The sequence below is a fragment of the Anomalospiza imberbis genome, chromosome 2, assembly GCF_031753505.1.
Source record: "Anomalospiza imberbis isolate Cuckoo-Finch-1a 21T00152 chromosome 2, ASM3175350v1, whole genome shotgun sequence".
NCBI lineage: Eukaryota > Metazoa > Chordata > Aves > Passeriformes > Viduidae > Anomalospiza > Anomalospiza imberbis.
Window position 1 is genome coordinate 825,185 of NC_089682.1, and position 27,680 is coordinate 852,864.

The following is a 27,680-nucleotide window of genomic DNA, read 5'->3' on the forward strand; positions in this document are numbered from 1 at the left end:
GGCCGTGGCGCTGCGGGGTCGGAGCGTGCGGCCGGCCCAGCCCAGCCCAGCCCGGCCCGGCCCGGCCCGGCCGCGCTCGGGGGGAGCCGCGGCCGAGCGGAGCCATGCGGGGCCGGGCTCCGCTGCGCTCCCTCCCGCTCCGGCTGCTGCTGCTGCTGCTGCTGCTGGGCTCGTTGCGGGCCGCGGCCGCAGGTGGGTGCGAGGTTCGTGGGGTGCGGCGTTCGGCTTTTGCGGGGTTCGGCGTTTGCGGGTTCGGGGGGATGCAGGGTTCGTGGGGTGCGGCGTTCGGCTTTTGTGGGGTTCGGGGGGTGCGGCGTTCGGCTTTTGTGGGGTTCGGCTTTTGCGGGGTTCGGGGGGTGCGGGGTTCAGCGTTTGCGGGGTTCGGGGGGTGCGGGGTTCGGCTTTTGCGGGGTTCGGGGGGTGCGGCGTTCGGCTTTTGCGGGGTTCGGCGTTTGCGGGTTCGGCGTTTGCGGGGTTCGGCGTTTGCGGGGTTCGGCTTTTGCGGGGTTCGGGGGGTGCGGCGTTCGGCTTTTGCGGGGTTCGGCTTTTGCGGGGTTCGGGGGGTGCGGGGTTCGGCGTTTGCGGGTTCGGGGGGATGCCGGGTTCGGGGGGATGCGGGGTTCGGCGTTTGCGGGTTCGGAAGAATGCGGGGTTCGGGGCGATGCGGAGTTCAGCGTTTGCGGGTTCGGGGGGATGCGGGGTTCGGGGAGTGCGGCGTTCGGCGTTTGCGGGTTCGGAGGGATGCGGGGTTCGGGGAGTGCGGCGTTCGGCGTTTGCGGGGTTCGGTGCCCGCGGGCTCTGGGTGGCCGCGGGCGCGGTCTCTGTCGCCGTGCTGGGCCGGGGCCGGTGTCCCCTGTGCCTCCCCCGCGGCTCTCCGTGAGTCCAGCACGTCCCATGTCCCATGTCGCATGTCGCATGTCGCATGTCCCATGTCGCATGTCCCATGTCGCATGTCCCATGTCGCATGTCCCATGTCCCATGTCGCATGTCGCATGTCCCATGTCGCATGTCCCGGTGGTGGCCACGGCCTGGCTGACCAGCCTGACCCTGCTGAGCCCTGCGGGGCTCTCTGGTTGTTCCAGACCTGCTGGCAAACCAGGGCAGGGCCTCCTGCAGTCAGCATTGCCCAGCTTCATCCCATCAGCAGCCGAGGGAGCTCTGGGAATCCCAGAATCCCAGGATAGGTTGGATCGGGAAGCGCCTTGTAGCTGGTCTCCTTCCACCCCGTGCCATGGGTAGGAATCTTACACTATCCCCGAGAGGCCACTTTGGTGCACTGGAACAGCAAAAGTCACAGAAAATCCCCCAAAGCCCAGCTTGCTGCTTTGCCAGGCTGGCAGGATGGCTGCTGGGGGCTGATGTAGGGCGAGGGATCGGGAATCCCTGAGGAGCAGCAGGAGCTGGGACACGGGTGGGCCACCCGAGCCAAGCTGCTTTCACTGGCTGTGACTGTGGCTTCACACTCTGCCGGGTGAAAGTTCTGACTCGTGGTTTGAAAATACCATTAATTCTCTGCACAGCAGGAAAAAACCAATCTGAGCCTTCCTAGGCTGCTGCTCTGAAAGAACCATCCCCAGTGCAAAACCTCTGCCAGGTGGGAAGGAAGGATGGGACCTCTCTGTCAGTCCCTGGCTGAGGGAGTTTGGGGTTTTGAGGGTGCTTGGACCCGTGGGTGCTGTGTTTGAAGTGTTCATTTTGTTATTTTAGGCCGTACAAACTGGAGATGAGTGGGAAGTTGAGGGTGTGATTTCAGCAGTTGCAGTCCCTGCCCTGTGAGGGAGGGATCTGACAGAAATTCCCGTTTCCCTGGGTGCTGAGAAAGCAGCTCCGCAGCCTCGTGGCACCCTCGTGGCAGCCCTCAGAGGGCTGATGAGCCCTGGGGTGGCTTTGATAAGCTCTGCAGTGTCTTTGGTGAGCTCTGCAGTGTCTTTGGTGAGCTCTGCAGTGTTTTTGGGGCCGGCAGGGGAAGTGACTCATTTCTAAATGCAAAAGAAACGGTGTGCAGTCATGGGATCCCGGACTGGGCTGGAGGGACCTTAAATCCCACCCTGCCTTGGCAGGGACACCTCCCACTGTGCCAGGCTGCTCCCAGTGTCCAGCCTGGCCTTGGGCACTGCCAGGGATCCAGGGGCAGCCCCAGCTGCTCTGGGCACCCTGTGCCAGGGCCTGCCCACCCTGCCAGGGAGAAATTCCTGCCCAAAATCCCATCTCCCCCCTGTCCTTCCTTGCTCTTTTCTTGGTTTACTTTTAAGGTGTGCTGGGAGTTGCTGGCTGTGGTGTTTCGTTCTCAGAGCTTCCTGGGATTCTGTAGAAGGGTGTGTGGCAGAGGTCTGAGGGCACAGATGGTGTGAGATACCTCACCACGTGCCAGACCGGCAGCGAGAGTGCAAGAAAGGATCCGTGGGACTGGAGAGTGAAAATTTCTCACCAGTTCAGAGAAGCCTCCTTGGGGGCCTTCCAAACACTCGAGAGGTGGATGGTTTGGGAAGCTGTGAGGAATCTCCCAGAGGTTTGCAAAGCTGAACCAGGCACGTGCGGCCCAAGGCAGTGCGTGTGTTCTGAGAGCTGAGGCTGAGAAATTAATGTGACAGGTGTTATAAACGCCAATCGCTTGTTTCAAAAATTTAGAAAAGTTTAATAAAAATAAAATGGTTATAAAAATAATACAAGTGTAGTAATAAAGGCTACACAATTAAGAGTTAGGACAATTAATGAGACAATAACAGCAAAGAGTTACAGCCCGGGCTGGGTACCCCTCTCTGGACAAAAGTGAGCCAGGAAAAGGACCCCGTTAAAAGAAAATTTACTCCTTAAGAAGGGTAATCTGTTGCATATACAAAACACTTTATGAATATTCATATATTTTATTTAAAACAAGAAATCCATCTGGTACTTGTCAAAAATTTTCTATAATCCCCAGGCGCCTTCCAGTCTATGTCCAGCTTGAAGAAGTTCGTTTCTGTTGATAAGGAAAACCATAAACTCCTCTCCTCTGGAAAATTGATGGGTTTCTGTAATTGTTATCCCTGTGCGAAGAATTTTTTTTATTATCTTCTCCTTTTCTTGAGCTAATTAAAAGAATACACACACAATTTCTATTTTAACAACTAAAGCTTACAAAACTACATTTACTATATTATTAAAATGTTAATACAACATAACTTTCCAACCTAGCGTAATACATATAGTAAATACCTGCGTAGAGCCATGTAATATGCATTTTTCACACAGGCTTGTGAGATATTAATGACGGGCCTGATTAAAGCTTTGAGAGAAGCACAGCCTGGGCTGGGAGGGACGTTTAGGGTCACACACAGGGGCAGCGATACCTTCCCCTGTCCCAGATTGCTTCAGCCTGGCCTTTGGGCACTTCCAGGAATGGGCCAGCCACAGCTTTTCTTGGAAAGCTAAAGCTCAGCTCATTATTTGGTGTTTTGGACTTAGGGTTGAACGCAGCTTGATGTAGAAATCGAAAAGACCCAAAGAAATCGAAAGACCAAGTTGAGGGTGTGATTTCAGCAGTCCCTGCCCTGTGAGGGAGGGATCTGACAGAAATTTTTACCATGGATCCGAATTCCCGGGGAAGCGTGGGCCAGAATTTGGCTCAAGTGCTTGATGTTCTGATGTCGTTGGTGTAAAAACGGACAGACTGTGTCTTGGGAGTTCCTCAGAGTAAGAGATCGCCTGCTGTGCTGTGGGGTATTTTGTCGCGGTCTTTGTCGGGCCGGGCCGGGCGGCGGGCGGTGTCCCTGCCCGTGGCAGGGGGTGGCACTGGGTGACCCGTGAAGTCCCTTCCATCCCCTGATTATTCCGTGCCTCTCGTGGTGGGAGGGCGTCACTCCGGAAAAGCACAAGTGCAGAAGGAAAGCCTTTCTCCCTGCTGGTCCCTGCAGGCTCCCCGGAGAGATCGCTGAGCAGCCAGGGCTGCCGGGGCTGGCGCTGGAGCCCCGGCCGTGCCCTGCAGGGCTCTCGGCTCTGCCGTTCTGCCCGGCTCCCTCCCTTCTCCTCAGCCCTTCCTCCTCTCCACCGCCCCCGTTTCCCTCCTCCTCGCCCCGGCTGCCCTCCCGGCCCCGCCCGTCTCTGTCCCTCTTTGCCCGTGTTTTTGGCATCTCGCTCCTCCCGCTGCTGGGCCGTGTGTCTGTCTGTCCCTCTGTCCCTCAGACACGGCTCTTCCCCGTGCTTTGCCCTTCCTGGCCAGCAGCTGGAGGCCGACGGTGGCCCCAGTGCCGCGGCTGCCGCGGCGCTGGCCGGGCTTGGGGCCCTCCCCAGCCGCGGAGCTCCTGCCCGTTCCTGCCTCGGGAAATCGCCTCCAGGCCTGGCAGGGCCAGGGCTCCTCCAGGGCCGACACCTCTTCCTCAAGGGGTTTTTTCCCAGCTGGTTCCACCGGAATGGCCTCAGGGTTAGCAGGAGGCGGATGGGGGAGAGAAAGAGAGGAGAAGCTCCAGGGAGAGCTCAGAGCCCCTGCCAGGGCCTGGAGGGGCTCCAGGAGAGCTGGAGAGGGACTGGGGACAAGGCCTGGAGGGACAGGAGCCAGGGAATGGCTCCCACTGCCAGAGGGCAGGGCTGGATGGGAGATTGGGAACTGGGAATTGTTCCCTGGCAGGGCGGGCAGGCCCTGGCACAGGCACGGTGCCCACCTGGGTTGTGCAGGGAGGCAAACGTGAGCTGCAGGCAGAACAGATCAGCTGCTGTGGTCACCAGTGGGCAGAGGAGGGGCAGGAAAAACTTGGAAGGGCTGGAAAACCTTCCAGAAAAAAAAAAAAATAGAATGTGCTGTGAAGAGCAGAAAGGGGCTCAGCCTGGAGAGAAGGAGGCTCAGGGGGAACCTCACTGCTCTGCACAGTCCCTGACAGGAGGGGCAGTGAGGGGGATCAGGCTCTGCTGACATGTCCCAGGGGAAAGGAGGAGAGGAAATGGCCTCAAATTGCACCAGGGGAGGGGCAGAGCAGGAATTAGAAATAATTTTTCCCTGACAAGAGTGGCCAGGCCTTGGGATGAGCTGCCCAGGGAGGTTTGAAGTTGCTGTCTGGGAGTGCTCAGGAGGAGTCTGGATGTGGCCTTGGGGACAGGCTTTGGGGTGATGCTGGTGCTGCTGGGGTGGCACTGGGTGATCCCAAAGGGCTCTTCCAGCCTTGGTGATCCTGGGACCTTCATTTATGGCTTCATGGGGGACTGGGTGGGGTTTATGGTTTTGTGCTGGGCTTGGTTACTTTCAGCTTTATGCTCTTTATGGAATGAATGAAAACCAGGGAGTTGGAATTCATGGATACAGAAAATTCCACACTGGTTGGGCTTGGAAGGGACCTTAAAGCCCATCCAGTGCCACCCCTGCCATGGCAGGGACACCTCCCACTGCCCCAGGCTGCTCCAGCCCCAGTGTCCAGCCTGGCCTTGGGCACTGCCAGGGATCCAGGGGCACCCTGTGCCAGGGCCTGCCCACCGGAACGTGCCAGAGCCCCTGGAAACAGAAGGAGAAGGAGGGGAAATGGCTTTACCTGCAAAGCAGTGAAAATTTAATATATGGTGATGGAATTTGGAGACCAACATTTGGTTACCGTGCACCTGAATGTTTCAATAATTATTTTTATTCCTCTTCTTCCTTTAGATACTTCTCCTGATTTACCAGCACCAAAAAATGTGGAGGTTTATTCCTACAACTTCCAGAGTTTGCTGAGGTGGTCTCCTGTTCCAGTGGAGAATGGCTCGGTGTTATACACAGCCCATTACACAACGTGAGTAAACAGTACATAAAACCAACTCATTTTGTTCTAATGCAGGATAACAGCTGGTTTTAAAAGCCCCAGAAACCCTGAAAATGAATAAGCACAGACTGCAAGAGTGGTTTTTATCACAGATGTTTTCATGTATCTCCCAGAGCAGCTCCTGGTGACTGACAGGCCCTTGGCCCAGGACGTGTCCTCTGAGCTGAGGAGAGATTGAAGCCCTGAGGACACCCAGAAATGCGGCACAGAATTTTATTTTAGCCTTTCCTGATTCTCTCTGGCCAATTTAAATGTCCCCAGATCCCGAGGGGCTGGGTGGGCCTGGGGTTAGTTTAACCCTTGTGAAGCCACAGCTGTGTGACACGTTCTTGTCTCACCAGAGCTGGCTGGGTGGGGGGTGGTGTTCCAGGTGGCTGCGCTGCTGTGCTCATGGTTTATTGTTGTCTGGGTTTGAAAAGCCAGGTGTCTGCTAAGGAGGGCAGGAGCCTCCCTTGAAATGGGAAATGCAAACTCCCCCCTCTTAATTATTATAATTTTGAAATTAAGGGGCTCTCAGGCAAAGATGTGGGAGCAGGAATAACAGTTCTTTAGTAGGAAAATTAAAACACAAATGCAATAATACAAAACAAACCAGTGCCAGAGTCAGAGCAGGCCCTGGCAGCCTGTGGGTCAGGGTGGTGGCAGCAGTCCCATCCCATGGTGGCTCAGCCCTCCTGCAGTGCCAGCTGTGCTTCTGCTGGAGCAGGGATCCTGGACAAGGCTGGAGTTTTCCTCTGAAGCTCCAGGGCTGCTGGAGATGGGCCTGGGCTTCCTCTGGGAATGCAGTGGGGAAGAAAGCTGCTCCTCAGGGAATGCAGTGGGGAAGAAAGCTGCTCCTCTGGGAATGCAGTGGGGAAGAAAGCTGCTCCTCTGGGAATGCAGTGGGGAAGAAAGCTGCTCCTCAGGGAATGCAGTGGGGAAGAAAGCTGCTCCTCTGGGAATGCAGTGGGGAAGAAAGCTGCTCCTCTGGGAATGCAGTGGGCAAAGGCTGCTGTGGTGTTCCCAAGGTCAGATTGTATCCAGGTAGGAATGCTTGGCTCCTCCCCTGGGCAGAGCCTCTCCCCATGGGATGATGGAATTTTCTCAGCCATGCAGGGACACTCAGTGGCCATGAACAGAAGATAATTAATAATTAATGGCCCATGAACAGAAGATATTCCCCCAGAGTTGTGCGGAATGGCTCGTGGAGGAGATAAAGAAAACTGCCCCACCTGGTTTTAACAGCTGGCCCATAACAGAGGCTATCCCCCTGGACTTATGAGGGACATCTCTAACTACTGCTGCTAATTTGACAATCTGAGGAGAACCCTTGACTGTTTGAATGTCTGATTCCCAGGTTTTAGTTGTTTGGTCATGCCGTGTTAAGTCTGATTTGTGTGTTTCCCCAGAGCTATCATTAAATACTGTTACAGCATTTAAAGGCACTTCACTTAACGTGGCTTTTCCTCTGAGGCTCAGTTTTGCTTGCAGCAGCCTGGAAATTGAATAGAACAAACACCTGAGAAGTTCAATAATGCAATTTGCAAATCCTCTGATTTTTGCCATGCCCAATCCAAATATCCCTTTTTCAAGGCAGGTAAATCACCTTAAAATCTTTGCCTGCCATTGATAATAATCACAGGTGAGATGAAGAACTCTGCCCCATCTGGTTTCAACAGCAGGTGATATGTTGTAGTTGAGATGGAGGCAAGACAAAGCACCACGCTCCATTTTCACAAGGCTTCAAACGGTTCCTCCTAATGCATGCACGCTTTTTATACATTCTTACAAAACTCCTGAGTTTACATTTACTCATTGGTCACCAGAGACAAACCAAGTCTTTATTGGAACAGGCAGGTACAGGTTTCTCTTATTTACCTTTCTTCCTTTCTTGGTTTCTGTCGCTGAGGGACACAAAATGAGTACACAGAAGCTTGGTAAGTTCAAAAGAGAAAAAGAGCCAGTTTTATCCAAACATCTGGTATTTATAGAATTCCAAAGGTGACCGTGGATTGGAGGGTGGAATTACCACCTCTCCAACCACGCTGGTCCAAAGATCAATCAATCACTTCTCTCCAGCCACAGAGAAATATGGAAACTATTCCATTTATACATGAAATTGTGTAGGGACTTTGACTCTCAAATATGTCAACATTATCAGAAGGATAAAGAAGTTTTAGGAGAACTTTAAAACTTTCAAAAGAACTATAAATAAAACTTAACACTTTTAAAAAATCAGGGCAACAGGTTTCTGTGCCAACAGCCTTGGTAGAGTGCTGTGTCCGGTCCTGGCCCCTCCGTTTGGGAAGGACCTTGGGACACTGAGCACACCCAGAGGAGGCAACGAGGCTGGAGAGGGGCTGGGAGCACAAACCCTGTGAGGAACCACTGAGGGAGCTGGGGGTGCTCAGCCTGGAGAAAAGGAGACTCAGGGGTGACCTCAGCGCTCTCCAGAGCTCCTGAAAGGTGGCTGTGGCCAGCTGGGGCTGGGCTCTTTCTCCAGGCAGCACTGACAGAGCCAGAGCACACAGCCTCGAGCTGCACCAAGGGAAATACAGGCTGGATATCAGGAAAAGGTTTTCACAGAAAGGGTGATAAAGTTCTGGAGTGGCTGCCCAGGGAGGTGGTGCAGTCACCATCCCTGGGTGTGTTTAACAAAGCCTGGATGTGGCACTGGGTGCCAGGGTGGAGTTGAGGTGCTGGGGCTGGGTTGGACTCGATGGTCTTGGAGGTCTCTTCCAAGCCGGTGGTTCTGTGAACTCTGTGAATTCTGTGGAAATTCTTTCAGGGCTAAGCATGGATGCTCTTACCAGCCTTCTCTCTGGCTCACAGCAGTGGCTGTAAAACCTCTCCCACAGTGGCAGAGCCCACACTGGTGCCAGAACACACAGCTGTGCTCACCCCTTGCCCCGCAGCCTAAGGGAATGTTTTTTGCTGTGCTCTGCAGACAGTTCTACAGCACCTGGAGCGGGATGGGCTGTGCACACACCCCCCTGACGTGGTGCAGCTTCCCCCCCGAGCTGCGGCGGCGGCGCTGGACGATCCTGCTGCGGCTGCGGGCCGAGCTGGGCCCGCGGGCCTCGGCCTGGGTGTACACCCCTCCCTTCGTGGCTGAGAGAAACAGTGAGTGCTGGGGGCCCTGCCTCGCTCGGGGGCTCTGGGGAGAGCTGGGCTGCCTCCCTGGGGGTCCTGGGCTCTGCTGGGGGAGCGGTGCCCTGAGCAGCAGGAGCAGAGGCGGCACGAGCTGAGAGGAATGAGGGGATATTTACTGAAGGGCCTTCTGAGTGGTTTTGAGGCTGGCAGGGGGAATGACTAATTTCTAAATGCAAAATAAACACTGTGTGGTCATGGGATCCCAGACTGGGCTGGAGGGACCCTAAAGCCCACCCAGTGCCACCCCTGCCATGGCAGGGACACCTCCCACTGTGCCAGGCTGCTCCAGCCCCAGTGTCCAGCCTGGCCTTGGGCACTGCCAGGGATCCAGGGGCAGCCCCAGCTGCTCTGGGAATTCCAACCTGGCCTTGGGCACTGCCAGGGATCCAGGGCAGCACTGGACCCACAGTCTTGGCTCTGCCCAGATGGCTCCAAGATGGGAGCAAAAGAGGGCTTGGTCATGAAATCTCACATTTTTATAAGCTTTAGTCCATTTGCATACAGGAGTTACCTGTCCAATTAACAGCTTCAAATGATGAAGTTTCATCCTCCTTGCTCGCTTGCCCACCCTCCTCTTTTCACGTTTTTTGAGCTTTGGGCCTGAAGTTTGGAGAGATTGTCCTTGAGTCTCCAGCTGGACTAGGATTGTTTTGTCTTCCCCACCGTGTGAAAAGATCCTAGTGACGCTTAATATAAAGCTAAAAGCTGCACATCAAAACAGAACAGAGAATCTTAAAACCCAAGGTATGAAGAGGATTGAGCTGTTATTGCCCACAAAGGCTCTTAGGCCTCCCCAGGGTTTGGTTCTGCTCTGCTCTCTCAGGTGTCACCAAATAAACCCCTGAGCCTGGGGTAAAGCCCACCCAGTGCCACCCTGCCATGGCAGGGACACCTCCCACTGTGCCAGGCTGCTCCAGACCCAGTGTCCAACCTGGCCTTGGGCACTGCCAGGGATCCAGGGGCAGCCCCAGCTGCTCTGGTGTGAACGTGTGGCGCTGCTGTTCTAAGATCTGCTTACATTCTGGGCTTGTTGTGTCACTGCCCTGGAGATCAGTTCCCACAAACCAAATCCATGGCTTCTCCTTCAGTGCCTGGATCAGAGTCGCTGGATTGGAGGGTAACGAGGAGCTGGTGCATGCAAGGAGTGATTTTTGCTGTTAATGAGAACTTCTGACAGCACTCTATTGGTATTTTTCTTGATTTACACCTTGGAGCACTGGAGGTCACCATGATTATCGTAATGGAGACATCAAAGCAAGGAGGAGAAAACTCATTATTCCTCTTCCCATCTAGGGCCCAAACAGTTTTGGGGTTTTGGGGAACATGGAAGGTGTGACAGGCTGATCAAAGGAAAAGAAAAGATAATGATTTTATGGCAGGTAACTACAGATTAACTGAGACACTTCAGAGCATCAGCTATTGGTTAATATTTCCTGAATTTCTGGGAAAAGTCGAGCAAATATTGTAAATGCATCAAATAGGTGAGGAGATGCTTGCCCTTTCCTGAGCAAAAGCTGTCAATATTTGGGTGTTTGCTGAGAGTGTCCAGGGCAGGGAAGGGAGCTGGGAAGGGGCTGGAGAATTCCTGAGGGAGCTGGGAAGGGGCTGAGCCTGGAGCAAAGGAGGCTCAGGGGGGACCTTGTGGCTCTGCACAGCTCCTGCCAGGAGGGGACAGCCGGGGGGTCGGGCTGTGCTGCCAGGGAACAGGGACAGGAGGAGAGGGAACGGCCTCAGGCTGGGCCAGGGCAGGCTCAGCTTGGCCAGCAGCAGGAATTTCCCCATGGAAAGGCTGCTCAGGCCTGGGCAGGGGCTGCCCAGGGAGCTTTGGAGTGCCCATCCCTGCAGGTGTCCCCTGGAGGTGGCACTCAGAGCTCTGGGCTGGGGACAAGGTGGGGCTGCATGGGCTGGGAGGGCTTTGCCAGCCCCGGGGATGTGGGGATTGTGTGGAGCTGGAGGCAGCTGTGCACCCCAGGCTCCCCCTGCTCTCTCTGTTTGTTTTCAGCCACTCTGGGCCCCCCCAGGGTGAACAATGTCAGTGCCAGCCCCGACTCTCTGCTCGTCAGCGTCAGGCCCCCCTTCACCCCTGAGCCTGGGGACCTCCTCCAGTACCTCGTGTCCCTACTGGGAGAACACCACCAGCCCCACGGAAAAAGTAAGAATTCTCTCCCGTTTGCTCCTGGTGCCTGGGGACTGAGGGCTGGGAGCCAGCGTCCCTTGGCAGGGCAGCAGTGGGGGCAGAAAATCAGGGTATTTTGTGTCCAGCGAGGGTCACCACGGGCGCTCTGGGGAAAAGGTTCTGGCCTTGGCACAGGGATTGCTGCACTTCCAAACTTGGGAATTCCCTCCCTCTGTTTGGAAAGGGATTAAATGCCTCTGCACATCCGGGGACAGAACTGGTGCCAGAGGTGACTTTTGATTCCGCAGTTTTCTCCGGCGATTTGGGAAACTCTGGAAAGTCCCTGCTCCTTTGCTGGGCTGGGAGCTGCAGGAGCAGCTGCTGGGCCTGGTCCCAGGGCAGGAGAGGAGGAGATGGCAGGATCATGCTGGGATGAGCTGGGATGAGCCGGGCCTGTTCATCCTGAGGCTCAGAGCTTTGGGGATCATCGTGTGCTCCTCCTGCTGCCTGGGAATTGTGTTTGGACAGGCCAGAGGCTCAGGGGAGGGTGTTAAGTCAGGCTTAAAAAAAAAATTAAAAAAGGGGAAGCTTCCAAATGACATCAATCTGAAATCAAACATTTAAAAAACAGAAGCAAAAAAAATTATTTACAGCCCCCTTCTGCTTCAAAGTCCTTGGTAAATCACCTCCACTTCCTTCCTGCCTTGCACCAGGGTGTGTTTTTCTCACACACAGAGCACCTCCAGCTGAGAGCCAGGAAAGGAGTCAGTGTGGTTTCGTGGTTTCATTTTCCCCTCCATTTCTCTGTGTTTTGCTCCCTGCCTGAGCTGCTGCAGAAGCTGCAGAAGCTGCATCAGAACTCCCAGAAAAACTGAAATATTCCACTGTTTCTGTTGTTTGGGAAAGCTGAGTGAGAAAAAATAAAAATTTGGTTTCTTGAATGAGAAATTTCAATGGGGGAGGGATATTTGTGTTGAAAACTGGTCTGGCTTTTACAGCAACACCTCTTTTGTTGTGTATGTCTTTCCAACAGAAGCTAAGTGAAAGCAAGACACTATTCCAAATTGGAAGTCTGAAGGAGTCAACACTTTATTGCTTCAGCATTCAAGTGCAGTTGAAGATCTACTCAGGTCACTTGTTAGAGGGGCAGCAAAGTGCCCCAGAGTGTCACAGAACTGCCCTCAGTGGTATGGAATGGGAATGGGGTTTTGTGTGGAGGGGGATGGGGTGGAACACGAGTCCTGGGCCACCTGAACTGGTCCCTGCCACACCCAGGCTGTCAGGAATGCTGAGAGCACCATGGGGACTTCACACTTGGCGTTAGTGGCAAAAGAATCAGGAATTTTCAGCCAGGGATGGAGGGGCTGTGTGGCACCTTCTCCTTTTCCCTCCTAATCCTGCTGTAAAATGGGATAATGGAGTTGATCCCAGGGCTGGAACCAGGCTGGGAGAGCTGGGGTGCTCACCTGGAGAGGAGAAGCTCCAGGGAGAGCTCAGAGCCCCTGCCAGGGCCTGAAGGGGCTCCAGGAGAGCTGGAGAGGGACTGGGGACAAGGCCTGGAGGGACAGGAGCCAGGGAATGGCTCCCACTGCCAGAGGGCAGGGCTGGATGGGAGATTGGGAATTGGGAATTGTTCCCTGGCAGGGTGGGCAGGGGCTGGGATGGAATTCCCAGAGCAGCTGGGCTGCCCCTGGATCCCTGGCAGTGCCCAAGGCCAGGCTGGACACTGGGGCTGGAGCAGCCTGGGACAGTGGGAGGTGTCCCTGCCATGGCAGGGGTGGGGTTTAAGGTCCCTCCCAACCCAGACCATTCCATGATTCCATAAATGTAAACCTGCTGTATTGTATTTTGGATTTTTTTCCTTCTTTTCCAGAGGCAACCCAAGCTGGGTACATCATCCTCCTGTTTTTCTTGGGGTTCGTGGTTGTAAATCTGGTGGTGGCTGCTTCCCTGTTCCTATGGAAACACCACCAAAAAGTCAAATACTGGGCTCAGCCACCTCTGGAAATCCCATCACACTTCAAGGAGGTACGTGGGGACCTGTGGGGTTTCTCCTGCAGAAGAGAACTCGGGGGAACATCCCCAGAGCAGCTGCTGAACAGAAATAGAGAGAAACAATGATGTCTCAAAACGTGCCTTTTCTGGTTGTGATCTCCCACTCCTTTCCTGTTTGGCTGAGCTGAAAGCTCTTTCCTGTGCCCTGGGGCACAGCCCTGGCTGGGCTTTCCTGGAAAACCTGAGCCTGGCTGATCCTGGCTCCTTCTCCTCTTCCTTCGCTGCTCTTGGCCTCCAGCTGGGGCTCACTGGGCCAGAGAGGTTTTGTGGAGCAAGGGCTGGAGCAGGGATAGGATCTGCAAAAGCAAACCCAGTTAATTTTCCATTTTTTTTTAAATTTTTGTGATTGTTTTGATGCCTCAGGATGATGTCAAGGGGCTCCTCCTGGGCATTTCCTCTTTTTTTTTTTTTTTTTTTTAGCAGGACTCAGATGGAAAACTCACCCTGGGGCATTCTCCTGCTGGTAGCTCAGACATTTCTGGGCTAAACCTCATGGTTTCAGCCCTGCTCTTCTTCCTCTTTTATCCTTGCACAAGGAGCAGCCCTTAAGCAGAGCTTTGGTGTAACAGTTCTTACTCAGCATGAAATGCTGGCTTTTTAGAGCTTTTATTTGTGTGCAGCTTGGAGGTGAGTATTTTGTCCCTGTCAGGGCCCTGTGGCACTCCTGTGGTTCTGGAAGAGAATTCCCAGCTTTCTGTAGCCATGGGGTGAAGGAACCCAGAGTGAATCCTTTTCTGCCCTCGTGCTGCCTCAGCTGGCATTTCATAGGGTCACTGGTCTAGGAAGTGCGTCTCATTTAGGGGAAAAAATCCATGTGCCTTGTGTTAAAATGGCAAAAAATTCCTTGTGCAGGGTCTGAAAATAATGAAAAAAATCCTTGTACAATGATTAAAATAATAATAATAATAAAATCCCTGTAATTATATTAAAATAGTAAAAAAATACTTGTACAGGGTATGAAAAGAATAGTAAAAAAAAAACCTTGTACAGAATATTAAAATGGTAAAAAAATCCTCTTACAGAGTATCAAAACAGTAAAAAAATTGTGTAGGGTATTAAAATAATTAAAAACTCTTTGTAGAAGATATTAAAATCATTAATAAACAATTGTGCAGGGCATAAAGAGTAAAAAACCCCTGTAAGTATATTAAAATGGTAAAAAATCCTTATACAGGGTATTAAAATAATAACTTAAAAATCCTTGTACAGGGTATGAAAATAGTAAATAATCTTTGTACAGAGTATTAATATAGTAAAAAAAAATCCTTCTACAGGGTATAAATAATAATAATAAAATAATCATTGTACAGGGTACTAAAATAAAATAATAATAATAAAAAATCCTTTTAGAGGGTAATAAAACAGCAAGAAAGTCCTTGTACAGGGTATTAAAATAGTTTTAAAATAATTGTCCTGGGTTTTAAAATAATTTTAAAAATAACTGTACAGGGTCTTAATAATAAAAAAGTGGTTCTGAGTGTTAAAATAATAATTAAAAAATAATTGTGCGGGGTATTCAAACAGTGCAGCCTGGCATGCAAAGGACCTGCAGGGACTGAGGCTCCTCCTGTGTTCTGGAGGATGAATTTTCCAGATTCATGAGCAGCAATAGTGGAACCCCTGCACAGCTGGGGCCTGGCATGGGGCAGGACAGGGAGGGAAGGAAGGGAGCTGGCAGGGTGTTTAAAATGTGAATTAATAAAAGGGACCAGCCTGGCATGGGGCAGGACAGGGAGGGAAAGAAGGGAGCTGGCAGGGTGTTTAAAATGTGAATTAATAAAAGGGACCAGCCTGGCATGGGGCAGGACAGGGAGGGAAAGAAGGGAGCTGGCAGGGTGTTTAAAATGTGAATTAATAAAAGGGACCAGCCTGGCATGGGGCAGGACAGGGAGGGAAAGAAGGGAGCTGGCAGGGTGTTTAAAATGTGAATTAATAAAAGGGACCAGCCTGGCATGGGGCAGGACAGGGAGGGAAAGAAGGGAGCTGGCAGGGTGTTTAAAATGTGAATTAATAAAAGGGACCAGCCTGGCATGGGGCAGGACAGGGAGGGAAAGAAGGGAGCTGGCAGGGTGTTTAAAATGTGAATTAATAAAAGGGACCAGCCTGGCATGGGGCAGGACAGGGAGGGAAAGAAGGGAGCTGGCAGAGTGTTTAAAATGTGAATTAATAAAAGGGACCAGCCTGGCATGGGGCAGGACAGGGAGGGAAGGAAGGGAGCTGGCAGGGTGTTTAAAATGTGAATTAATAAAAGGGACCAGCCTGGCATGGGGCAGGACAGGGAGGGAAAGAAGGGAGCTGGCAGGGTGTTTAAAATGTGAATTAATGAATAAAAGGGACCAGCCTGGCATGGGGCAGGACAGGGAGGGAAAGAAGGGAGCTGGCAGGGTGTTTAAAATGTGAATTAATGAATAAAAGGGACCAGCCTGGCATGGGGCAGGACAGGGAGGGAAAGAAGGGAGCTGGCAGGGTGTTTAAAATGTGAATTAATGAATAAAAGGGACCAGCCTGGGGCCTCTCTGACCCACGAGTGGGGGATGCTGAGGCACTGCAGGCAGTTCTGTGGGGGCTCCTGAGGGTTTGCAGGACACTCCTGGATCTCCCTCATTGCCAGCAGGATCTGAGTCCCAGGGAGCAGGAAAGCCAAGCTGAGCTTTGCTCCTGCCTGGAATTGGCTGCAGGGGATCTGTTTGGGTTTTTGCAGAAGCAATCCCGTGGCTTTGTTGTGACTGCAAAGAAAGTGGGGCCTGAATTGAAGCCTGATGTCCTTTGTCCCGCTTTTCTAGAGCTGCTTGCTTTGGTGACCAGCCTTTACTTGATTTATTCCTGGGAAAGCTGCTGGGTTGGGTTTGGAGGGAAGGGCAGCAGAGGGGGCTGCTGGTGGCAGGAGAAGCTGCTGCTCCCACTGGTCTGGCACTGACCAGAGCAGCACCTGGGGTCCCCCTTGCTGCAGTTGCTGCATTCCTGCAGCTGAGCATCTCCCAGCTGGAAGTGGTTTGTCCCTAACTCAAAGGAATTTGAACTGACATGGAAAGATTGGCCAAAATTTATTAAAATACCCCCAAACAGCCAACGAGGAACTGCAGCTGCTTTAACTCACTTGAAGGGATATTGGAGGGATAATTTGTTTCTTTTCCCCACAGAAATAAGGTTTTTTAACATTCTCCTTGTTTAGTGTAGTTTCAAGGAAGCCCAGGATGGGATGTCCAGGTCGCAGCTCCTGCTGTGGATTCTGGGCTGAAGCAATTTGTTGGCTCTGGGATTTCTAACAGGACCTAACCTGGAATTCTGTGGTTTTTCCAGTTCCTGAGGGACCCTGGCTTGGAGGAGCTGTACAGTCCTGCTGAGGAGGAGCCGCAGGCTCTTGTGCTTGGAGAAGAAAGTGGCCAGGAGAGTGAGGATCCTTCACCCAACACCTCCAGGGCCAGGGCGGCCACTGAAGGGCCACCCCAGTGAGTGTCACCTGCCCCAGCACTGTCCAGAGACTGCTGGCAGAACAGTCCTGAACACAGAGCCTGGGATCACAGGAGAATCCTGAACACAGAGCCTGGGGTCACAGGAGAATCCTGAACACAGAGCCTGGGGTCACAGGAGAATCCTGAACATGGGCCCTGGGATCACAGGAGAATCCTGAACACAGAGCCTGGGGTCACAGGAGAATCCTGAACACAGAGCCTGGGGCCACAGGAGAATCCTGAACACAGAGCCTGGGATCACAGGAGAATCCTGAACACAGAGCCTGGGGTCACAGGAGAATCCTGAACATGGGCCCTGGGATCACAGGAGAATCCTGAACACAGAGCCTGGGGTCACAGGAGAATCCTGAACACAGAGCCTGGGGCCACAGGAGAATCCTGAACACAGAGCCTGGGATCCCAGGAGAATCCTGAACACAGAGCCTGGGATCACAGGAGAATCCTCAACACAGAGCCTGGGGTCACAGGAGAATCCTGAACACAGAGCCTGGGGTCACAGGAGAATCCTGAACATGGGCCCTGGGATCACAGGAGAATCCTGAACATGGGCCCTGGGATCACAGGAGAATCCTGAACACAGAGCCTGGGGTCACAGGAGAATCCTGAACACAGAGCCTGGGATCACAGGAGAATCCTGAACACAGAGCCTGGGGTCACAGGAGAATCCTGAACACAGAGCCTGGGGTCCCAGGAGAATCCTGAACACAGAGCCTGGGATCACAGGAGAATCCTGAACACAGAGCCTGGGATCACAGGAGAATCCTGAACACAGAATCCTGAACACAGAGCCTGGGATCACAGGAGAATCCTGAACACAGAGCCTGGGGTCCCAGGAGAATCCTGAACACAGAGCCTGGGGCCACAGGAGAATCCTGAACATGGGCCCTGGGATCACAGGAGAATCCTGAACACAGAGCCTGGGGTCACAGGAGAATCCTGAACATGGGCCCTGGGATCACAGGAGAATCCTGAACACAGAGCCTGGGGTCACAGGAGAATCCTGAACACAGAGCCTGGGGCCACAGGAGAATCCTGAACACAGAGCCTGGGATCCCAGGAGAATCCTGAACACAGAGCCTGGGATCACAGGAGAATCCTCAACACAGAGCCTGGGGTCACAGGAGAATCCTGAACACAGAGCCTGGGGTCACAGGAGAATCCTGAACACAGAGCCTGGGGTCACAGGAGAATCCTGAACACAGAGCCTGGGGTCCCAGGAGAATCCTGAACACAGAGCCTGGGATCACAGGAGAATCCTGAACACAGAGCCTGGGATCACAGGAGAATCCTGAACACAGAGCCTGGGGTCACAGGAGAATCCTGAACACAGAGCCTGGGGTCCCAGGAGAATCCTGAACACAGAGCCTGGGATCACAGGAGAATCCTGAACACAGAGCCTGGGATCACAGGAGAATCCTGAACACAGAATCCTGAACACAGAGCCTGGGATCACAGGAGAATCCTGAACACAGAGCCTGGGGTCCCAGGAGAATCCTGAACACAGAGCCTGGGATCACAGGAGAATCCTGAACACAGAGCCTGGGATCACAGGAGAATCCTGAACACAGAATCCTGAACACAGAGCCTGGGATCACAGGAGAATCCTGAACACAGAGCCTGGGGTCCCAGGAGAATCCTGAACACAGAGCCTGGGGCCACAGGAGAATCCTGAACATGGGCCCTGGGATCACAGGAGAATCCTGAACACAGAGCCTGGGGTCACAGGAGAATCCTGAACATGGGCCCTGGGATCACAGGAGAATCCTGAACACAGAGCCTGGGGTCACAGGAGAATCCTGAACACAGAGCCTGGGGCCACAGGAGAATCCTGAACACAGAGCCTGGGATCCCAGGAGAATCCTGAACACAGAGCCTGGGATCACAGGAGAATCCTCAACACAGAGCCTGGGGTCACAGGAGAATCCTGAACACAGAGCCTGGGGTCACAGGAGAATCCTGAACACAGAGCCTGGGGTCACAGGAGAATCCTGAACACAGAGCCTGGGGTCCCAGGAGAATCCTGAACACAGAGCCTGGGATCACAGGAGAATCCTGAACACAGAGCCTGGGATCACAGGAGAATCCTGAACACAGAGCCTGGGGTCACAGGAGAATCCTGAACACAGAGCCTGGGGTCCCAGGAGAATCCTGAACACAGAGCCTGGGATCACAGGAGAATCCTGAACACAGAGCCTGGGATCACAGGAGAATCCTGAACACAGAATCCTGAACACAGAGCCTGGGATCACAGGAGAATCCTGAACACAGAGCCTGGGGTCCCAGGAGAATCCTGAACACAGAGCCTGGGGCCACAGGACATTCCCTGGGGTCACAGGACATTCCCTGGGGTCACAGGACCATTCTGAACACAGACTCTGGGATCACAGGACATTCCCTGGGGTCACAGGACATTCCCTGGGGTCACAGGACATTCCCTGGGGTCACAGGACCATCCTGAACACAGACTCTGGGATCACAGGATGTTCCCTGGGGTCACAGGACCATCCTGAACACACACCCTGATGCTCCAGGGGCCTCTGCCCAGCTCCCCCAGCTCCTCGCTCTGCCAAAAGCGCTGGGAAGAGGGAACGTGGAAGGGGAAGGAAAGGAACACTAAATTGCCTGGAGACAGGTGGATAAAAAGGGTGAATCCCCAGCCCAGCTTGGAGGAATAACTGCACTTTATTGACGTGGGATAACCTGGGATCTTTCCGGGAGTGAAGAGCTGCAATTCCATTTATACTGGTTTTGTTTCTGTTGGCAATAACACTCCCATTATACCCACCCCAGTCTGCTTTCCTGATTCATTTTAAGTGCAGGACGAACTAAAAAGAAATGTGTGGGCACTTTGCTCGGGATGAACCTGTGCCAGGAGCCCCTCCCAGAGAGGTCTGCTCTTATCTGCCTCCTCCCGCCCTCCTGGAAGCATTAATCTGCTGCTGCAGCCAGGCCAGGGCCCTGCACACCACAAAGGACCCGAAAGGAATTTTGCTCCGGGATTTTCCAACGTGTATCAGCCACTGTCAGACACTAAAACCTCTTGCTGAGCACCAGCAGAAGAGAAGGTGACTGAGAGATCTGGTTTTGGTGCCTTAAAGCAGAAGAGCCCAGGTTAAACCCCACATCAGCCCCTGTGGGGTCTGGAGTGTCCAATAAAGCACAAAGAACAAGCGAACCTCTTCTGTACTAAAAAAATGGGGCTATTTAATTTTTTTCCCCCTGGGTTTGATACAAATTGTTTAAAAAAAAACAATAAAAAATGTGGGGTTTTTTTGGAAGTGCCTGGTTGGAGGGCCCTGGCAGAGCTGAGGTGCCACTGCCCCAGCCTTTCCAGAACAGCCCAGGCCAGCAGCTGCCAAAAGCTTCATCAGGTGTTTCCTTGCAGAACAGATCTAATCCCTTGGGATTAGGCTGCTGACAAGGGAGCTCCAGGGAAGCCTGTCTCATGTAGGAATTGCCAGGTCAGCAGCAGGTCTGCTTGAATCACCCACACCCACAGCTCACAAAAAGGAACCCCCAAACTCAGCCAGAGGACAGAAATAAGGTTAAAACCCCCTGGGAATATGTGTGTGTATTCCTGAATAAACCCTGTACTGGACTTGCATCAGGAAGTGTGGTGTTCAATATTTTTATACAAACAATTGAAAAGCACTTACTGGGAGTAACTCCAGCGTTGTTGTCACTGAGCCCTCCCTGTCCCCTTGGCTGGTGAGGTGTAAAAGTGCCCTGTGGCAGCGGGAGCCATTCCCTGGCTCCTGTCCCTCCAGGCCTTGTCCCCAGTCCCTCTCCAGCTCTCCTGGAGCCCCTTCAGGCCCTGGCAGGGGCTCTGAGCTCTCCCTGGAGCTTCTCCTCTCCAGGTGAGCCCCCCCAGCTCTCCCAGCTTTGCTTCCAGTTCAAGTTGCAAGTCCATGCTCAAGCTCCTGGCACTGGGAGTAGTTCCAGGGATTAGTTCCAGGCCACGCTCCTTCCTGACTTCCTAAAGAACCCAACAAACATTCCCAAGCTCCTGGGCAAGCAACCTGACAGGCCTGGACCAAAGCCTGGCTTTGCTGTGTGGGGCAGGCCTTGTGCAAAGGTGAGCTGCTGTACAAAATTCACTCTTTGGAGCGCCCAAGTTCACTTTTACTGCAGCTTTCTGGAATTCCAAGCAGTGGGATGGGCTTCCTGCAGCCAGGGCACAGGGGCAGCTCCAAACTGGCCCCAGCTCCTGCCCCCGCAGCAATTCCCACCCAGAGCAGGTGACAAACAGTTCCCAGCTCCCAGCACAGCATTTCCACTCAGCTCCTGACACCACTGAGGCAGCAGCGTGGATATGGGGAAGCTGTAAAAGCCTCGGGAGCCAGGGGAGAGGCAAATGCTGTAAAAAACCACAGAGAACTCGTGAGAAGGACTCACCCCAGCAAATGGATCTACAGGGACACTCCAGGGACATCAAACATCCTCAGCCTCACTTTCTGTTTCACTCCACTGAGATGAAACTGGATCTCAATAATTGGAAACAGCCATCAAATGTAAGAGAGAAATACATTTTAACTGGGGCAACAGCCGCCCTAAAACTGGGTGTGAGTCACTGCTAGAATTTACTGAAATTTGAAATTATTACAAGGTTGGACTGAGCAATAAATCCATCCATATCCCACTTCCTTTTAAGCAGAGAGGGAACAAGTCAGGAAAACTCATTTATCAGCAAAGAGCCTCCCCTGGAGACAGTGAGACTTGCGCAAATAGCAAGATTGCTACGTTGCTCTGACTCATTTATTCTTTGTATCAAGTACAACTGGCAGCAGTTTGTTGGAGTTTTTTTATTCTATTATCAGGAAATACATTAAATACCAACTGGTATCTCTTACACTGAGCAGCATGAAATTAATTCCAAGGACTGTGGTGCCAGCAAATGTCCTTTGTGCCAGAGCCATCACGAGTCAGGAATACTTTGCTTTGCCATGCACAACCTGCTGAGTGTAGGGACTTGCTTAAAAACCCATAACCTTTTACCAAAAGAAGAAAAAAAAATCTATTTGATATTTACCTGAACAGCCATATAAAATGTTTAAAATCAGCTCTTATCCCAGCAGGGCCCCTGCTCTGGGATGGGCTCTGTCCTGTTTGCTCACTAAGTGTTCCCTGAAGCCCCGGACACGGGTGGAGCTTTGGAAGAGGAAGCTGATGGAAAGGCATGGATGTGAAGGAGAAAGCCTGGAGCTTGCAGCAGGAAAGCCTGGCAGCCTGCCATTCCCTTTGAAATGATGGGTGCTGTCCTATGTACAAATCCACAAGTGTGTCCTGGCCAAGGAGGAGCTTCGGACAGAGCCTGCAATTGTCTCACTTCCACCAGTCTGGGAAGCAAACCAAGGACAAAGGACCGTGAATTATCTACAGACAAGAACCACATGGCAACTATGGACCAAGCCAGCAGGGAGCTCAGCCCCACAGCTCTTCTGTTCTCCCAAACTTGTAGATCAGGGTGCTGAGGGGAAAAAAAGAAAAGAAGTGAAAATCAGACCACACATAGGGTAATTTTAACAGTATCCTTCAATCTTACCCTGTGCAAATCAACAGCCCAGCCCTGAAGTTTTAGTCAGATCAGGATTTGGTGTTTGTATTTGGTTTCCTGTGCATGGCTGGAACTGTGGGAGCCAGCTGAAGCGCAAACAGAAAAACACCCATTTCCACAGCCCTTCTGAAGGAAAAGCCTGGCAGTTCTGAAGTTCAAGGAGTCCAGAGTAGCAGGTATCACTCTGGCACCTGGGAATCAGCTCAACATGACAGGATGTGCTGGGATAAAACCTAAACAATTCCATTTTTATGAACAAATCAGAAAGGGTATTAAGCCTGTGGCAGAGAATCAGATCCACATCCCAGTTCAATTTCCAAAATGCCACATGGTGTGGCTGCCCCATGCCTAGCAGTGTCCCAGGCCAGGCTGGACAGGGTTTGGAGCCACCTGGGACAGGGGAAGGTCTCCCTGCCCAGGTGGGACTGGATGGGATTTAAGGTCCCTTCAAACCCAACCTTCTGGGATTCTAATTAAGACTAAAAACTCCAGGCACAAAATCTGCCTTCAGCAGTTTCCCTTTTCAATCCCAGAGGGGATTTAGGAGCTGCTTTTTCCTGCAGGAACATCCCTCATTTCCCAGAGCCCATCCATCCAGGTCACTGCAGAGCATCTGCTGTGGGGCTGGAAGGAAAAGGATCAGCCAGGAATTGAAGAAGAAAGGAGGTGAGATGAAACTTTCAGTGACTGATCTTGGAACTGACACTGTTTAACACTTTCAGTGCCTTTTATTAATAAAATCCGTGGATTGCAAAATGCATTCCACAGCTAAAAGGAGTTATTAGAGACTCCAAATCGATTTGCAACTGTTACATGTTAGATTTAATAATATTATTTGAAATAAATCCAGTGTGCTGTTACAAAACACACCAGCATGCTCTTACAAAAAGGAATCCTCACTCTTTGTAACTGCAAGCTCAGCCAGTGAAAGGAAATACAGGGAATATCAAGTACCAGAGACCTGAGCCATTGGTGAGAAATAGTCTGGAAAAGGGGAATGGAATCCCCCAGCTGGCTCTGCTGGGAGCGGAGCCAAGGGATTGTAGGACAGAGGTGAATGGTTGCCATTTTCCAAAGACACTGGCAATCCCTCATCCAGAAAACTCTGTGCATCCCTGGCCACCCACATTCCAGAGCTGCACATCCAGAGGGAGCAGAGACAGCTGGACCAACAGGAGTGGGAGGGAGCAAAGAGCCTGGGCAGGGGCAAATCCAACCTTGTCTCTCAGCTCTGCAGCAAAGGGAGTAGAAAACAGAGCTGCTTTTCCAGGAGTATCAATGTATGGGAGCAGGAAAGTCCCTTTGGAAAGAGGGGAATTTGCCCGAGTAACTTACCTGAAAAATATTAATGCATTCTGGAAAAACACTGCTAATCCAGGGTACACATTAGTGTCTGCAGAGGAGGAACAGAGGAAACACTCAGTTCTTTAGTTCTGGCAGGTGGGTTTAACAGGACATTCCAGCTGCTGGGAGCTGGGTTTAACAGGATAGTCCAGCTGCTGGGAGCTGGGTTTAACAGGATAGTCCAGCTACTGGGAGCTGGGTTTAACAGGACATTCCAGCTGCTGGGAGCTGGGTTTAACAGGACATTCCAGCTACTGGGAGCTGGGTTTAACAGGATAGTCCAGTTACTGGGAGCTGGGTTTAACAGGATAGTCCAGTTACTGGGAGCTGGGTTTAACAGGACAGTCCAGCTACTGGGAGCTGGGTTTAACAGGACAGTCCAGCTGCTGGGAGCTGGGTTTAACAGGATAGTCCAATTGCTGGGAGCTGGGTTTAACAGGATAGTCCAATTGCTGGGAGCTGGGTTTAACAGGATAGTCCAGCTGCTGGGAGCTGGGTTTAACAGGACAGTCCAGCTACTGGGAGCTGGGTTTAACAGGATAGTCCAGCTGCTGGGAGCTGGGTTTAACAGGACAGTCCAGCTGCTGGGAGCTGGGTTTAACAGGACAGTCCAGCTACTGGGAGCTGGGTTTAACAGGATAGTCCAGTTACTGGGAGCTGGGTTTAACAGGATATTCCAGCTACTGGGAGCTGGGTTTAACAGGATACTCCAGCTGCTGGGAGCTGGGTTTAACAGGACAGTCCAGCTGCTGGGAGCTGGGTTTAACAGGATAGTCCAGCTGCTGGGAGCTGGGTTTAACAGGACAGTCCAGCTGCTGGGAGCTGGGTTTAACAGGACATTCCAGCTACTGGGAGCTGGGTTTAACAGGATAGTCCAGCTACTGGGAGCTGGGTTTAACAGGACAGTCCAGCTGCTGGGAGCTGGGTTTAACAGGATAGTCCAGCTGCTGGGAGCTGGGTTTAACAGGATAGTCCAGCTGCTGGGAGCTGGGTTTAACAGGATAGTCCAGTTACTGGGAGCTGGGTTTAACAGGACAGTCCAGCTGCTGGGAGCTGGGTTTAACAGGATAGTCCAGTTACTGGGAGCTGGGTTTAACAGGACATTCCAGCTACTGGGAGCTGGGTTTAACAGGATATTCCAGTTACTGGGAGCTGTGTTTAACAGGACATTCCAGCTGCTGGGAGCTGGGTTTAACAGGACAGTCCAGCTGCTGGGAGCTGGGTTTAACAGGACATTCCAGGTACTGGGAGCTGGGTTTAACAGGATAGTCCAATTACTGGGAGCTGAGTTTAACAGGATATTCCAGTTACTGGGAGCTGGGTTTAACAGGATATTCCAGCTACTGGGAGCTGGGTTTAACAGGACATTCCAGTGTCAAACTCAGACTAAAACCTGGATTCTGTGGCTCGGATTTTCCAGAGACCACAGGCTTCCATCCCTGTGGATTTCCTGCCAAAAGCTGGCAAGAAAAGCACTTTCCTAGAGGAGCAAATACCCAAACTTACTCTGTGTAACATATGCTCCAAAGAGAATCCACATGGAAGCAATGAGTGATCCAAACATCAACATGAAGCCGATGAAGAGCCAGATCCGAGCCCCTGCAGGGAAGAGTGAAATGTGGATTTTTATCCCCAGGGACAGGCAATGCAGCTGCTCCTCTGGGAGGATGGAACACATGATCTCACTAAAGGCACAAATGGAAAGGGTTAAACCCAAGGATCAAGGACAAAATCCACCTGCTCAATCATTGGGAAGGAAAGATATTCCTGTGCTAAAGTTCTCTGGAGCTGGAACATGAATGATACACAAAAAAGCACCACAGGCCACTTCAAATAGCAGCAAATCCCTCCAAATTTACAAATCCCATGGAAAAGGCTGCTGGGATCCACGGGGGAAATAGAAAGGGAATTATGAATGGAAGCAGAGAGGACAGGGACACCCACAGCAGGGACACAGGGGAAATGGAAATGTTTGTGACACATCCCTAGGGAACGCCTGCTCCAGAGCCACCCCAGGCAGGAAGTCATTTCTCCCAGCAGCTATCCAGGATTTGCAGGGAAAGTTTAGGAAGCCAAGACATCCAGAAATTGAATTTCACCATGTTCCCTTTCTAACAAAGCCAGCACTTATCTCCAGGGGTTAATTCTGTAAAGAAATTAATTCACAAAGTTCTCTCCTACTCCTTATCTTCTGATTATTTCTTTCACCACCACTTGGAAAAAAACCCAGCAGGTAAATGATCAGTCCTTCACCTGAGCAGGATTTGTAGAGCTAATTTACCTGTTCTTCCTAAGCATCCATCGCTGTAGCTGTCTCCTCTCACCTGTGCATTTGATACAGCATTGATCCTGGGGGCAAAAAAAGGAGATACACTTCAGATTACAGAAAATCAATTCCGAGTTCTAAGTAAAACCCCGGCTTTTTAACTTTTTTTTTATTTTATTTTTAAGATGTGACAAATTCTGGGAAAATTCCCTGGCGTTCTGTGTAGTCACAGATCCCAAGTCATCCTTCTTTCTTGCCAATATTGAATGATTCAATGGAAGTTGTTCCTTGTATTTACATCTCCAAGACAAGAGCCAGGCTATTGTTATCCCTCCGGTCTGAGGAAGTTTTGGGCAAGGAACAGCTGTAAAAATTGTAAAAATTGAGGGAAATGCAGCCAATTGTTTCATAGTGAGGTACCTGAGTATTGATTTCTCCATCCCTGGCAGTGCCAAGGCCAGGCTGGACACTGGGGCTGGAGCAGCCTGGCACAGTGGGAGGTGTCCCTGCCTGGCAGGGCTGGCACTGGGTGGGCTTTGGGGTCCCTCCAACCCAACCCATTCCCTGATTTATCCATGCTGGACACACTGTCACTAAGCCTGGTTTAGTTTCTGGTGGTTATGTGATGAGTCCCTGTGCCCAGCACTCACATGAAGAAGGCCAGCGTGGAGAAGACCCCGCAGGTGTGGAAGGCGTGGTTCAGCTGCTCCGGCTTGGGATAAACCACGGCGGCGTCGATCATGATCCACCAGCCTGTGAAAAACTGGCCACAGACACAGGGGGTGAGCCTGGGGGGCACGGGGCAGCCAGGGAAAGCAGGCCAGTGGTCTGGACAGCACTGCCTTAACTGGCTTCTAACAAGCACCAGTTCTTCTGGACGGCGATTTAAATGTGTTCGATGGGCAATGCCTGCACAAATCCCGGTGTTCCTGCTTTCAGAGGAGTGCTTGGGAATCAGCCACACTTTCTGTGCAAATTAAGGAGTGGGGTATGGATAAATCTATGCCCAGAGCAGCTGGGGCTTTCCCTGGATCCCTGATAGTGCCCCAGGCCAGGTTGGACATTGGGGCTTGGAGCAGCCTGGGACAGTGGGAGGTGTCCCTGCCTGTGGATGGGCTTTCAGGTCCCTCCCAACCCAAACCCTTCTGGGATTCTATGAAATTCCCTGTGCAATTTCTGTGAAATGCCCTGTTCCTTCCTCCCCTTAAGAACAAGAATCCAGACTCTAAACACACATGAGATGGAGACGGTGCAGAACAGAGCAGTTCTAACAGATCCAATTCTGCAGGAAATCCACGAGGAATTTCTTTTCAAGAAGAGAGTGCAGAAATGGCCCATCATCAGCAACGTCACAGGACTCCTGAAAACGCTGCTGACGACCCCCCAGTGAGCCCTGGAAGGAACAGGCTGGCTTTGGGGAAGTTAAAAGGGAGAACTGGCAGAACCTGAGGCACAAGTGTGACTGTTTGTGGCTCACCAGCACCCCGGCCACGATGGAGGCGACGGCGTTGCGGCGCTCGCTCCAGTCGATGCACTCGCACTCTGGCCAGCGGAAGTTGTCCAGGAACCCTGCCATGGCCACGGCTCACAGTGCCCTGGCCACGGCCCGCGCTGCCCTGGCCACGGCTCACAGTGCCCTGGGCACGGCTCTTGCTGCCCCGCTGGCCCGGCACTCTCTCCTGGACTCTTCCATCAACAGTTCCTGAGTGCCTGGAACACAGCCAAGGGTGAGGTCAGGACTGATGCCTTCAGCTGGAGCTTTCATAGCTTCCAGATTCTCTGGTGCTTTATGCAGTTACACACTGCATTAGCGCGCACCTCTGAACTCCACACAGTGCCAGCAGCTCTCCTCACAGCTCAGGCACACACAGCAATCCTTCTCCAGCCCCAGAACCAAGGACACCGCTGCAGCTTCAACCCCAAAAAGTGCGAAGAGCAGGGAACTGAGGAGAGCAATCTGGGAGGATGGGACCTCATA

General features: G+C 52.2%; 2 protein-coding genes and 1 long non-coding RNA gene across 3 annotated transcripts; 2 read left to right on the forward strand and 1 right to left on the reverse strand.

Annotated features, from left to right (window-relative positions):
• Positions 1-22,009, forward strand: IFNGR2 (interferon gamma receptor 2). Its single transcript, XM_068179457.1, is given in 8 exon segments — positions 1-192; positions 5,606-5,732; positions 8,689-8,864; positions 10,897-11,012; positions 11,014-11,046; positions 12,044-12,197; positions 12,884-13,038; positions 16,366-22,009. Coding segments are annotated over 8 exon segments (1,002 nt in total). The 5' UTR covers positions 1-104; the 3' UTR covers positions 16,519-22,009.
• On the forward strand, positions 4,447-5,580 carry LOC137468107 (uncharacterized). Its single transcript, XR_010995761.1, has 3 exons — positions 4,447-4,861; positions 4,896-5,319; positions 5,414-5,580. It is a non-coding gene; the product is annotated as an uncharacterized lncRNA (long non-coding RNA).
• TMEM50B (transmembrane protein 50B) lies at positions 21,563-27,393 on the reverse strand. Its single transcript, XM_068179463.1, has 6 exons — positions 27,180-27,393; positions 26,353-26,465; positions 25,718-25,785; positions 24,943-25,035; positions 23,428-23,485; positions 21,563-22,005 (listed from the first exon to the last, which is right to left on the reverse strand). Exons 1-6 carry the CDS (start codon positions 27,276-27,278, stop codon positions 21,960-21,962), a joined length of 477 nt encoding a protein of 158 aa, XP_068035564.1. The 5' UTR covers positions 27,279-27,393; the 3' UTR covers positions 21,563-21,959.
• Between the last annotated feature and the right edge of the window lie 287 nt (positions 27,394-27,680).